The sequence below is a fragment of the Rhipicephalus sanguineus genome, chromosome 11 (assembly GCF_013339695.2).
Source record: "Rhipicephalus sanguineus isolate Rsan-2018 chromosome 11, BIME_Rsan_1.4, whole genome shotgun sequence".
Classification (NCBI taxonomy): Eukaryota; Metazoa; Arthropoda; class Arachnida; order Ixodida; family Ixodidae; genus Rhipicephalus; species Rhipicephalus sanguineus.
The window spans coordinates 18,087,505-18,101,905 of record NC_051186.1 but is presented as its reverse complement, the minus strand read 5'-3'; the positions used below and the strand labels follow the sequence as shown (position 1 = coordinate 18,101,905).

At 43.2% G+C, this 14,401-nt stretch overlaps 1 protein-coding gene across 1 annotated transcript in view; it reads left to right on the top strand.

Moving 5' to 3' along the window:
* The window catches only part of LOC119374897 (4-pyridoxate dehydrogenase), a 55,951-nt gene extending 42,425 nt beyond the window's left edge, over positions 1-13,526 (top strand). The window contains exons 8-11 of the mRNA XM_037645101.2: positions 914-1,071; positions 3,405-3,582; positions 8,764-8,980; positions 11,628-13,526. Of these exons, the coding sequence (XP_037501029.1) occupies positions 914-1,071; positions 3,405-3,582; positions 8,764-8,980; positions 11,628-11,763 (689 nt within the window). The 3' untranslated portion in view covers positions 11,764-13,526. The remainder of the gene's footprint in view (positions 1-913; positions 1,072-3,404; positions 3,583-8,763; positions 8,981-11,627) is intronic.
* The last annotated feature ends 875 nt before the right edge of the window (positions 13,527-14,401 follow it).

Below are 14,401 nucleotides of genomic sequence, written 5' to 3'. Positions count from 1 at the left end.
TTTGCTAAGACTAACATTCACACACCTCCCCCTCTGACCTATGTAAATTTTCGCGCATGATACTGAAATCTGATAAACAATGGCCTCCTTGCAATCTGTATAGTGGAAAGTATGGTTTTTACCAAAGTTGAGAGGAACAATTTCAATACCTTTGGTTTCTTCATCAATGATTTTCTGCACTTTTGCGCACATAGCAGCAAGCTTATGTTGATACGAAAATACCACGCCAGCACCGTATCGTTTGGCAACGTTTTTCACTCCGTTAGCACTCTGTGAGTGTATGGTATGACCGCGTAATTTGTTGTTGTGGTGGTCCATTCGTCAGCCCCAGCCTGGATTTCATTTGTCTTCAAATGTTTGCGCATCTTTTGGCGGGTTTGTGCGATGGCGTCTTCGTTTGTGTTAGTCTTACAAATTGTTTATGAAAGCTTATTAGTAGCCCACCCTGACAAGATTTTTGCAACGGAGAACGAATGCAAGAAAAAGGCAATGCCCTCTTTTATTACTTTTTGAATGATTTGATGTGAAATTTAGTAAAGGCTTCCTTCATTGCTATACGTAGAGTAGAGTGGTATTCACCGTATCCTTCTTTTATGGCAGTTTCTGTCTTATCGTCCTCGAATGCATACAATTACTACTGTGCCACCTATATTAATCGAATAAGAGGCGCAGTTGTTGTGATCGAAAGGCCACGATGAAACATAATATATGCTTCCGATTATTCAATTAATTACGAGGCGATGACTAGACTTATAACACGTATACCTGCGACAAGGGGGGAAAGCTTTACGCATCGCTAGGGGGGAGCTCGTCCATCACGCGCTGTACTTGAATATGCACGTGTTCAGACTCATAGTATGTGTTCGATCGTTTCGCTATTTTGAACCTGGCTTACGTACATTGTAAAACGCAGGGGCTCTGTCACTACCTGCCGCTATGGAGGCCGTTGCGTTTGTGAACACGTCGTTTGCCCCCTACGATTATCCGGATGTGGAGGTCGTATTGAACAGCGTGTCCGCGGCCAACATCGAGGCAGAGCGTTTCTTGCTCGACTTAGGACTCCGCCAAGACGTAAGTGTTTGTTTCTTTAAGCTGCTTTGAGTTATGTTAATTTTGTCACGCGGTGCTAGAAGAGCTACGGGAGAGTCTATGCTAAATCACTTAAAATAACATTGTTAAACAAGACACGTAGTGTGCTGCGGTTCGGGATTTAGTGAACGTCATAAGCGGGAACTTCTGTGCAATATGTTCCGTGTGTGCTAGCTAAAGTTAAAGACGTGCATCAACACTAGACGTAGCAGCCGAATGCTTTTAGATCCCGAGAGATCGCCTCGACTTGCCTGCTGCCTGAGTACTCTGTTGAATGAAATAAATTAAAGTGGACAAAAAATCACACTTTCTCTCGGTGGAATCCGAACCCACAACCTTCCAGTTACGTCTCCGATGCTGCACCATTTGAACTACAACGGAAGACGCTTCCCCGTCCACTTCTGTGGATGTTTCGCAGGGTAATTTTTCCTCCGCTTTATTCATTTCAATTTACATCATTATTCCTATACTACAGTTAATGACAACAATTAATGAACCCTTTCATTTTCCTGGCCATATTGTCTGCTGTATTCATTTTTTTGTGTCGTAACAAGAAAAGAAGCCGCTCGAAAAATTCCCCTTCTTTCTTTTATTAATAGCGACAATCTGCCCCGGAAAACTTAATCACATAGGTTATCATGCGACGCGTTATTGGTTAGATGCCTGCTTCGTGGAAAGAACACGTTCCACTTGACGCTCTCTGGCAAAGATGAGTGCTCCACACTCGCCGCCTTGGCTACGAGTGGCGCTGGCTAACACTCCCAGAGATTGCACATACAGAAACACCCAGCGAAGAGAATGGGGAAGCACCTTCCGTCTTATCTCAGTTGCTAGAGAATCGGAGGCACAATTCGAAGGTTCTGGGTTCGGATTTCGCCGATGGAAAGGATGGTTTTCGACAACTGTTCTTCATTGAAATTTGCGTCACTATTACTGCACTAGGGTTAAAGAAAGCAATTCATGAGGTTTCTCTGGCCTGATTGCCTGTTGGATTCATTTGTTTGTGTCTAACAAAGAAACGAGCCAGTTGAAAAAAATTTCCTTCTTTCGTTATTTTTTTACTTCAAGGAAATTTAGGATGAACTCGACTTTGTACCGGATTGGTACCCCGTCTTGGTGAGGTTCTCGGCCTTGTCACCTTTGCGTAAAAAGCGAGAGGAAGAAGTCTTCCTGATAGTGTGTATTTTATGTTGGCCGTCGAGTGTTTCCTTAGCAGTGCTTGTAGGCTTATTGTCGCTATGTGATTGTTGCTCTGCGTCATCTATATTGATTAAATTTTTATCAGCGGAGCTGTTGAAGCTGGCTGTAATCTGTCCAATGCGAACAAATATCTCCGCGCCGCGACGACGTCACCGCGCGTCACCTAGCAACCGGTTGCACAGCTGTGCGCCTGCTTCGCTAGCCCATACACTGCTCCGCCACCAGCCCGCCTGCCTGGACGCTGCACGCAACCGCTCGGACGCGCCAGACATGACGTCATGGACAACTGCGCATGCACTCCTTCGTTCTGTATAAAGCCGGCACGTGGCGACGGCGCGCGGCGCCAGACGCCGACATGGGGAGACCGAAGAATGTTCGCACTGCCGATGAGGAAGCCGCCTACCGGGAATCGCGGCGCGCTGCCAAGCGAGACTGCTGGACTCGATTCGTTTAAAGTAGTCCACGACGTAGTACGGCCGAAACGACGAGAGGCGATTGTGCTGGACTCGAGTGGAACTTGGCATCACTTGGCATTCCGTCGTGTGACTAAGCATCACTTGGCGTCACCCCGTATGGCCAGGACCTGCTGGGAACCGATCAGCTTCGGTGTGCCTTTAGCCTTGCGGCACTAGTGCAGGCTACGCCCGACTTTTTCTTTCCCCTGATAGATATTCTAATAAACACCATGAGGGATATACAGAAAGACTGGCATGGCTTGGCTGTAGAACACTTGACTGCCACGCAGAATTCCTGGGTAAGATTTTGGGTCGGATCCTCCATTTTATTATTTGCATCCATCGTGATCCTTCGTTCACCGACGAAGCTGCTGACGCCGATGACACCGCATTTTCTGCGACTCGGGTCGTCTCCTTAGCTACTGCCTTAAAAGACAGCCATGGCCTCAAAACTAATGATCGAGATCATGACTGACTTCAAGATGTATGGGAAATTGTGTTCTTGCGCGAATGTAGCTCGTTCGTATCCGTGCTCATTACGGCTAGAAAATAGCGGCAGCTTATAACCTATTTGTTGCATTGAGCTCGTTCGTGGCTGACCGTTTTCGGTATGTATGTTTGCACTGCTGCATGCTTGAGCATTTTGTTTTATCTTCTCAGATATATAACTCGTTCTACAAACCGTACCGTGGACGCAACTCTTTTCAACTGGCTCCTCTGCTTAATCGTCTCAAGAGCCGAGGCGTCATCAAGCTGCGCAGCAAGAACTACCGCGATGCCCCAATACTCAATCCCCGCTACTACTCGCACCCAGCAGACATCGAAATCGCTGCCGATGGTGAGTGTTTTCGCCTGCTATTTAAAAAAAAAGTTTCGTCTGTCACCTTACCGTAGATTGTGCGACTCATTGAAGACTCGGGAATTGTGCTTCTTGGGCATTGATGGGTGCAGCATTATGAATACCATAGTCTGTAGAATTAAAACCATATCACTGAAACTTCTGGCGTTGGCTTCTAGCTATGCTAAAATAGGCCATGAATATAAAATTTAAGTGAACTGCAGAGTATCTTAGAAGAATTCAGTAACTGTGGCACTATCTAATGTTTAAAAAAAATCACAGCATATCCACGGAGTGAATGATGATGAGTGGGCGAAGCTGCGGAGGTTACATCGGTAAACCGTGAATCTTCCGTGAATTCTGCCCGGTACATCATCACCGACGTGAGATCGGGCGCGTTTATACTAAAGGTTCGATGAGTTATGACGACTTGCAGCTCACTTTAATTTTACATGTACGCTGTGAATTTTCATTGTTTAGAAAACCATTGCTTTAGAAAACATGTGGCGTCTTTCGTTAAGCAGCTGGCGTCTTTTCGTTTTGCTTTAGAAACATTTGGCGCGTCTTTTCGTTTTGCTTTTAGAAAACATCTGGCGTCTTTCGTTGGTTTATTTCATCAATCAACGGCGTTTTGAACAAAATTTTTATTGTTTAATCACGCACAGGAGAAATCTCACCAGGCACTACCTTGGAGGTAAACAATGGCTGCTAATGGGAATGAGAGACAGAAGAAGTCGGCTTTTAGCTAACACTTACACTTCTACTTCTACTAACGTTTCCTACTGGAACATGCCAATGGCTGCTAATGGGGAATGAGAGACAGAAGAATTCGGCTTTTAGTTAACGCGCACACTGCGAATTTTTATTGTTCAACAACGCAGAGGATAAATCTCCCACCGGCACCACCATGGAGGCCACGAAGTGGTACTAGCGTTACGACTGGTTACGCACTACGACTACAACTACGAGGGACGAACGGGTGCCGCTTTAAGGAGCTTCGCCCCTAAAATGAGCTCTTTTGTGTTGTGAAGCTTGCACAGAACTTCCCAGACGTGATCGGTTTTCACACCATGGGTCGGCTATAAAATATTTGTGAGGAAAAATAAAGGAGCACCTACATATGTAAACATAAAATCATGAATTATTCAAATAACGATTGCTTAAGGAACACCAAAAGGTTAAATATGATAATTGTATTATAATTGTATTGGCTGTTTAATGCTGTCAGTCCACCAGATCAAGTACACATTGCAGAAGATGGACGCTTTCGCCTCAACTATAAGAGTGCGCTTGTATTTATGTCATTATTTGAGTACCTTAGCAAATCATAGCCACTTGCGTGTGCTGTCATGTCGCTGTTCTTATTTTGAAGCACGCAGAATGACCCGCACTGCATCGGAAATATTCACCGTATGTAGACACCGAGCCTTTTAAACACACTACATCATTCCGATATTGCTGAGGCAGAAAAATTTTAATCCTAATTTGAGATTGTAAGCAGTAAATTCATGATTTTTTTGCTTTTTGGAGTAAGGTCCTTATGGAATAAAATGTACGTTAGAATATAAATAAACAAACAGAACGTAATATTATACTAAAATGAAGCTTTCTATTATGGGACTGTTGAATAAACCTTTTTGGCATATTTTCTTGCGAACATTCTTGTTCTGCCTGTTAGGCTGTGTGCTTCTAATTTATACTTATTTCCTCCCAACCTAAAGCTGCCTGCTATGTGTCGTGAAATTTTGTTAGAATGCTTGTCGTAACTTCGTTCGCATGGCGACTGTCGCAGAATTCTTGTTTTGCTTGCAATTCACATTCATTCATTCATTCATCATTCATTCATTCATTCATTCATTTAGAGGCACCGTAGGGCCATTAGACCTATCGTATTTAGTGAAGGTAGAGTGCACATGACTGGAGGACTTCGAGTTAGAAGAGAACAAAAAAATCGTCTACAGTGTAACTATAGCAACAAATACCAACAATGATTAAAGCCAAGTGTCGCATTTAAACGTGTAAAGCTCTGTAAGATTAAATAAGAATGCAGCTTTACAGAGTTAATGCAATGCAAGTATGTGGAAGCGATCACATCAAGAAAAAAAGCATTAGGACATAAGTGCGCGTACGTTAATGCGTAATGCATTGACATTTGCTTTTCTTTGAGGATCGAAGAGTAGCAATGTTTTGCATAGATTGCGCTCGCAAGGCACTTTTGCGTACTGTATTATATGATTCCTCTGCACTAAACTAAGATTGAAACTAAAATTGTCTGGTAGAAAGGGTGCGAAAAATTTGCAATTTTACATAGACGAGTCAAGTTCCCGGAGCTGTGGCATAAAACCACTTAAGTAGTTTCTTTTATAAACGCCAACTTTGCTTTTAAAAGGAAGGAAAAGCGAGACAATTGACGAATTGAGCAAAAAAGCGATTGCTTGCTACGGACAATATGCTCAAGCCTGCTGTAATAATTTTTGTCAGTGCCTTCATGTCATCGCAGCGCATCGAACCTGCACTGAAGTTAAAATTTCGGGAAATTAGACTAGCCGGTATTCAAGAGAAAATGCTGGATTTGCCCCATATCGCCTTTTAACATCCGTATTCGGCTCATACTAATCCGAATGTTTTATTTCGGGCATTACTTGGCCATGTCCATGCGATAAAAATTAAGCACGGAATTGTTCGCTCCTCATTATTGCCCTTCGAAGGGTGAGAAGTGTAGCCGATAATTCCTGGTGTCACCGGTAGCTCGCAGCGCGATCGTGAGGGCATGGCATGCCAAACAACAAAATGAAAACGCCAGGCCGCACTTTTGAACGTCCTCCTTTTGCGACTGTAACACAGTTTGTTGACACTTGTGAACAGAGCCCATTATAGTATGTTTAAATGGTGTGAACGTCAGAAGGCGTGCGATTTTTGCCGATGTAATCCATTAAACTGTTGGCTCGCACCTCCCTTTTGGGAATTCGCCAAGAATCGGGTGATTAAAAGTGGGACATTTAAAAAAATTGGTCTTAACAGCCAAGCTCTTTTAGCTAGCCGTAATTTGTGCGGCCTGCGGGTGTGTGCCGTGCGCCCTACGCGAAAACTATCATCGTCATAAACGGGTATGTGCCACAGAAATGTAGTAAATCCCACTACTCACCACTGATTTTGCCAAGTTCTGCCTAGCTACAATAGCAAACAGCCCGTAGATCTATGAGAGGAGCGAACGCTTGGTTTCAACGCGAGGTTCTCTGGAGTTTGGACATACTTGTCGTGTCTGTGTTAACTCGAACTTCTCTGCGCTGAGAATCGACGTAGCAACAATCTAGCACCAGCGAGCTAAAGCCTATCTACGACCTAGAAGCAACCTACAAACAACCGGCATCACCTAGCTAAGACCTTAAAACAACCTAGAAGCACCCAGATTTGTCTTCAGAATCGTCCAGTTTTGCTGTTTCAAGCCTTTCGCGGCTTAGTGCAACGTACCCCTGAGCAAGACTGAAAGTTGGGCTAGTTGGTGATACATAATGGGCAAAAAACAGCGCGCAGACGGACGGGACGGTATCCCTTTCTTCGTCCCGTCCGTCTGCGCGCTGTTTTTTGCCCATTATGTACCCCTGAGTTTCTTAAAGATAGGGTTACTTTATACTTAGAGTACAAATAAAAAGGAGAAGAGGGTATTTAGCTACTTACGAATAGGCAGCTGTGCTAGGTTCATGCGGTGCGTAATGATATGACATCTTTCTCTGGGAGCTCATTTCAACGCCTTGATCTCCACCGCCGTTCATATCAAGTGCACCGCCTTGGAACAACATAGGATCGAGCGGCCGTGAAGATAGCATCAATGCAAACCAGCAGATATTAAAGCCAAGAATAGCATAGGGGACGTTAATTGCATTGTTTTAAGTGTATTGTAATAATTGTGATACAGATGTGAAGAAAGTAATGTGGACGAAAAGACAACTTGCCGCTGGCAGGGACCGAACCTGCGACTTTCGGATAACGCGCCCGATGCTCTTACCAACAGAGCTACAGCGGCGGTCGTCTCCCCGTCCACTTAGCACTGGGAGTGTTAGTCAGCGATGCTCTTAGCCTTGGCTGCGAGTGTGGAACACTCTGCCAGATGGCGGCACGTAGCACGTGATCCTTGGCTTCATTATCTGCTGGTTTTCATTAAGGTTTTCATTAAGAAAGAAACAAGCCCTCGAAACGTCTCTTCTTTCATTCGTGAAGATAGCATGTCATATCGCAAGGTATATGTTAAATAGCAAGAGAGACGGTGAAACGTGAAACGGAATTGACGCTGCTGTCTTGGTTGTTTTGTTCTTAACTTAGCATGCCGCGTGCCTAAAAATTGACCTCACTCACTTGAATTAAAAGGGATCCAGCGTCTGACTAATTTTTTGTTTAAAGCAAATTGTTCTGAGTGGGCGTTTTAAATAATAATTCACCGTTTTTGTTAAGAAAAGTTTTTAACTCTTTGACACGCTACGTCCTCAATTGTGTATATAGCGTGACAATTGTGTACACCACTTGTTTTTTCCATTTGTAACGACTAGACACTAAGAGAGCAAGGTACATGGAGCTTTGGATGAAATGAGCCTCTTGCATGATAATTTTCTCTTCATTTAACATCATTTTGCAGTGTGCTGTTGTATATGATCAGTTTGCTGAATGCACTCCACTGTTCGACGACTCGTTCGATGTGCCCCTTCCACGAGTCACGTCAAAAGCATAATTTTTCCTTGTTCCAAATGGACATACTCGAAAACGAATTTGCTGTATAATTATGGCGTAATATTTCATTCTATTAATGCAACAACGGAGCATGAATGACTTCACACTAAATAAATATTTATTGAAAATTGAATCAGAATTAATTACTGTAACACACATAAATTAACGAATTACGACATTATATTTGTTGTAAGTGAATATCCAGTGCCTTGAAATAACGATGTATCGATTTGACGCATTCACAGACAGTTGTCCATGAGTGGCGTCTGAAAGGGTTAAAACGAAAAACAAAAACAAAAAAACTAGATGTACATTACGTGATCCTCCAGTTCAGCACATTGTGAACTTCTAGATCTGCCTCAATTCAACAAACAAAACTACATAATTTGCGACGTGTCAACGATAATGTCTTTGTATTCAAAGCGTGCCCTAAAATGTGGTCCGTTTTATCAATTGCAGCGATGCTCCAGTGCATTAGAATCTTAAGTACAAAACCCTTTGCCGATATTGGCACAAAGCTTTGGGGAATTCCTTTTCCGCCGTGCAAACACTACACAACGTGGAGCAGGGATTACCTGAAATGCGTGGCCAGGCACCTGTCGCATACCGGATGGCACCAATGTTGCACCAATCCGATGGGTTCAGATCGCAGGGCTGTCGTCGATCCCCGGCTGAGGTGAGTACGCGCGCCTACTCGCAGTAATGTTCGATCAGATCTAAAGCATCCTTTCTATGTCAGCCTACTGTTAAATCTGGCTCTGATATAATGCTGAGAATCCTGAACTTAAACGGCATTGGTTTTATCCGGCCATGTCTGGATGGAACCTAACAAAATTCCGCTCAGTACGTTTCACATTCCATTGCTGTCTCGTTGAATACTGGATGTCTTCTCAGAGAATGGTCGAGTATCATATAGTACTAAGATCAATACTTCAGTATCACAGATTCTTGATGGCTTCGAGGCGGGTGACAAGAGTAGGGCGATGAAATATAATTTCTCGCCGTGTAGCGTTACTAAATTATAGTCTGAGCTCGAAATAATTGCGGCGATGAGCGTGGATATGTGCTTGAATCCTTTGAAAAATGGATTCAAGAGCCGTGCGCCAGGGTAAGCGAAAAAGCCTGACTGGTTATTACAAGTTGCCTCTGTTACTTTGGTTTGTTTTTCCTTTCATTGATGAATACAAATCGCTGCAAAATACGTGCATTTGATCAAATGTTGGCTAGACATCACGGGAAAGTTTTGTAGCAACGTTTTTGTTTTGACGTACGACACCTCTGTGGCTGCCTTCCTGATATTTATATATTTAATTGTTTTTGCACACTTCTTCCAAAAGCAGGACAATCGCGAGAGTAGGCACCAAACAAGTAAAAAAAATTAATCAGTATGTAAGATGTCGTATGTGCATTCTAAGCAAAGCATAACTAAGAAGGCAAATACAAAAAAAAAGCATGTAGAAAATTTCCGTATATTAAACACCTCAAAGAGTAATCTATTATTATGGTTCAATAACTACTAAGCCCGCAAGCATTCATGGTCAGCTGACTTATTCGTTCATTTATTTCAAAGTACCTTACAGGCTTCATGAGGAGCATTGAGCAAGGGGGGCATGACAGAACAAATTACAAAAACAAAATTGACACATTAATGGCAAAAATATTTACAATAACAACGTGCTTGTAAAACAGTGTTACAAAAAACATAGCTAAGAGCAGTCAGAAAAAGAATGAAAATTATTTTTCTGGCTCACTCATACGGACCTCAACAAAGTTGTTGCTTTAGAAGCTTTAGTTTCAATGTTCGCGTCGTTGTTACAGCCCTAACATACCAAGCACGCATGCGAAGTAGGCAGCCGCATCAAAGAAAATCCGATATTGTGGCCATAAGTAGGATATATTCTGTGAGTTCCGCGACCACAACCCCGAAACGGACAGCCTGATAAGCAAGAAAATGATCAGTGGAGGTTTTACTTGAACCAGCGAATTTGGATGTGTTCGTATAGGTAGCAAAGTGTAAAAAACTGGAAGAAAGAAACATAGAAATAAAACGTAGAAACGTCAGTTCCCGCCCTGTTCATATCCGTTCGTTAGTTCCCGTTTTCGATGAACCGCTGCACTTTTCTACTGTCACAATGACAAAAACAAATAAGAAAACCTTGAGAAAGGCAATAAAGTCATTGTTAATGTATAAAAAACAATAACTAAATGATGCTCATTCTGCTGCACAATTTCTAGCCCTCGCTGTAAGCCTGAAACTATAAGGTTTTATGTGCACCTTTTTATTATGAAATGCATGTATGCTTGCCTACTGTTATATATATTTTTTATACCTTTCTTATAAGCGCACTGGCCATATTCATGAAAACGTTTTTTGTGTCCAAATTGTAATGACCAAGGTGTGATATGAAAGTAACAAATTTCTGAATAGCTTATTAGAAGAAAAATCCAATTTTCATTTTCTGAATGAAAACATTGAGAACGATGGCCCTATGCATTTCATTGGACGTAAGTCAAGTTTTCAGGATCATCTTTTCGGTCGACGATTGGGTCAGAATTGAAAGATGCATTTACTGGCCAAAATTACGTAATAATAATGCTCGTAGTTTTAAAGCTTGCAAGCTGGAATCATCGCTATTTTTATCTGGCCATCTCAATCGGTTTAAAAGAATTGGGTCATTGTCTAGTTTATACTATACTTGAATACTAAGTTCTAGCAGCGCAAGTAAACGGAGACGGAAAGGAACATACAAGTGATATGGACAGCGGAAATGACGTTCCTCCTTGTTTCCGTTTATTTCCGCTGCACAATCTCAGTGCGTATTGTTGTATCATTGATGACTGCAGTCCCGTGACGCACTTCAATATTTAAGAGAAACGATGAATTCTGCTGGTTGGTTACCATTCATGGTCACTGTTCAGCATTCAGTTTATAAACTGTTTGTTCTGACTTCTTTACCTGTTAAACGAAAGCACGCATAAATTTTCTTAATACTGATTCCTTGTACTTGTCCACTTACAAATATTTAAAGAAATATGTAATTTGAATAAATGTTACTTAAGCCTTCAGTAAGCGTACAACTGATTCGCATCATTACACCATCCTGCATAACTGTGACGTCGTGATTTGTGCTACAATGATAACGAAATAGTTGCTTGGGCAAAAATCAAAGGATAGAAGACGACCGCACAAGCGATTTCCTCTCTGTTCCTCCTATTACGCTTGTGCTGTTGATCCGGTCAAACCGGTCAGCCAGCTAGCCCACGCTGACACTTCCTTTGTCGGTCTTGTGTGTCTCATGTTTGTGCTCACGTGTTTCTCGCAGGGTGCGTGGAGGCGTGACGGGGCTGAGGGTGGTGGATGCGTCTGTCATGCCCTACATAGTGTCGGCAAATCTTAATGCAGCAGTCTATATGATCGCAGAAAAAGCAGCAGACATGATTATCCAGGACAACCCGTAAACTCAGCTTTTCGAGACGCTGACAGGCCACCGTATGGTTGGTGGATACCCACTGTTTGAGTGTGGCAATGTGTCACAAAGGCTTGTTCATCACTATACCCATCACTATGCTAAATCGATACCATAGTTTGATTGTTTTGCCCTCCAAATTCACATAAATATTCTTGAAGGAGAAGAACAGGGCGACAGGGTGATATCTTTTGTAAAACGCTTAGGAATACGAAAGATAACGAAGCAAAAATACATCAGTTGCTTAGTGATTTAAAGCAATAATAATACTAAAGCTACAAGTGAAAATTTAGGACAAGCTTCATAAACACCAGAGTTCTTGAGTTCGGCTCTTGCTGATAGGAAAGTGTTGTGCCACTTACACACTTACATAGACTCGTAATATTGTTAGGGGGAAATATATTCACACTATACACATAATAAGTTCAGTGGCTAACAAGATGGCGCCCAGCTCGCCGCGTCTGTCGACGTCGTCTTCTTTTCAGCGTCCTCTTCATCCCGCTACATTATTTCCCGGCGGACTGAAGCACCGATCTGGTGCTAATTAGAAGGCAGTACTGTGATATGGCTTGAGACGCATAACAGTGCGAGGGTGAACGACAGTGGGGTCGCTAGGGGGCGATTTCGTAGGTGACGTCGGTCACTTGGCGTAAGATGCGGTAAGGCTGGAATAGCGTGAAAGTAACTACTCCGAAAGTCCAACGCAGCGCGAAGGGGACCAAAGAAGAACCAGATTACCGGGCGCGTAGTGGACATCACGATGACGGGAGTCATATACACAGCTCTGACTGTCCTGCGAGTCCGCTAGTCGTCGTCAAGCAGCTTGGCGCACCTCTTGGGCCGTCGTTATTGCTTCCCGATAGCGTACTCCGATGCGTAAATTAGTCCGGTCGGCAGGAGTGTGTCGAAAGGTAGCGCAGAGTCACGGTCGACCAACAGAAAAATGGAGAGAAGCCAGCGGTACCTTTCGACACACTCCCGCCTACCGGACTAATTAGTTACACGTCGGAGTACGCTCGGAAAACAATCTACCCGTAACAATTCTCCCCCTAACAATATGAAGCTTACAACCAATCAGACTACATATTTATTTATTGAAGCTGTTGAAATATAAGCAGCAATCATTTCTTTGTTCCTATTGCGTTCATGTTCTACTTGGTGTTGTGATACCATGAAGCACAACAAGAATATGCAAGCGGTTATAAAATCGCACATAATAGTGTTTGTGTAGAACGAGGGGCGCCTTCGTGTACATGCCATCATAGAGGAATTTTCCAGCGCCAAATTGCGCGACCACAGGACGCTTCATTTATTATCTCGACCGAACATCCTCGAAATTGCAAAATCTCATGAACCCGCTTGATGGAACATCACTGCACGGAACTCGGTATCCTTGCAGGTTATTTATTCCAAGGTCAAGCTAAGTCATCAACTCGCTGTGCCATTAGAACCACGTTTGGTGAGTTTTACTGTGTAGACGTTCACGTGTACGGCAAGGACACTGTGTGAAAATGTTCTGCCTTCGTCATGGGGCACTGATGTTGCAGTCACTAATGAAGTCGAAAAAGTCCATATGGTGCTCGAAACCCTTGCGTGTTCCGAAACGTCGACCATTTCCGTTTGATTCGGTCATGATGACTTTCACTTGGAACTTACTACAGACACAACGAGTTGTCGTGGAATTCTGGACTGTGTATTATACACGTTTGTAAGCCACACATTTTTTGACAATAAACTACAACGCTGGGCATGCTACCATATGTGCGCTGTCACTGTTTTATTCTTGCGATATGCTCTGCTGAGTCGACAATATGTTCCTTGACCCACGCATTTCAGTGTTATTCTGGGACAGAACATCAAGCACGGTGCAGAAAACATTGCTGTCATCGTCACCAAGTTATTTGAGGGTTGCAGTATGTTAATGCGGTTCTCTAGTGGTACTGTTGCAAGCTGCCTCAGTTTACGGCATTTTGTTGTGATATGACATGTCGCGCGTTGTGTTCAGTCAATGGGCACCATGCAAACCTACCGCGCTCAGAAAGCAAGAAGGAAGGAAAGGTAGATTACGCGGTTGAATAACAGACGATAAGCATTCATGTTATTTTGTGCTTATTTCATTTAGCATAACAAGAATATCCCATCTCTTGTAAATTTAATGCAGAAACTCCACTCTTTCCATTTTTCATATACTGCGAGCATCTCTCGCACCTGCTCATTGGTCGGAAACAATGACGTAAACACGGATCAGAGGACAGACGTACTCGTAATGAGAAATACCCCACAGAATACAGAGTACGCATTCCCCCAGTGGGCACGTTTTACTACAAAACATTTATGTTTGGTAGCATTAAAGCCGCCACATTGGCTGTTTCTTCAGCGTATTTGTCGGTCCATAATGCGGCCGCTCACATGCTCGCTTTCGTGTATCCATAGGGTATGCCAGTTGCTGTAGCGTTTTCTTTTTTCTTTGAATAACCTGCTCAGCCAGGCGTTCATCTCTGCGCTACATTGAAGTTTTTAACAGCGAAACTGTTCTTAGTCGAGGCTTTCATGCCCGGGGGCCGTGGTAACGCTGATCATAAACGGGTATGTGCCACACAATTAGGGTAAATCCCGCCTCACCACCGGTT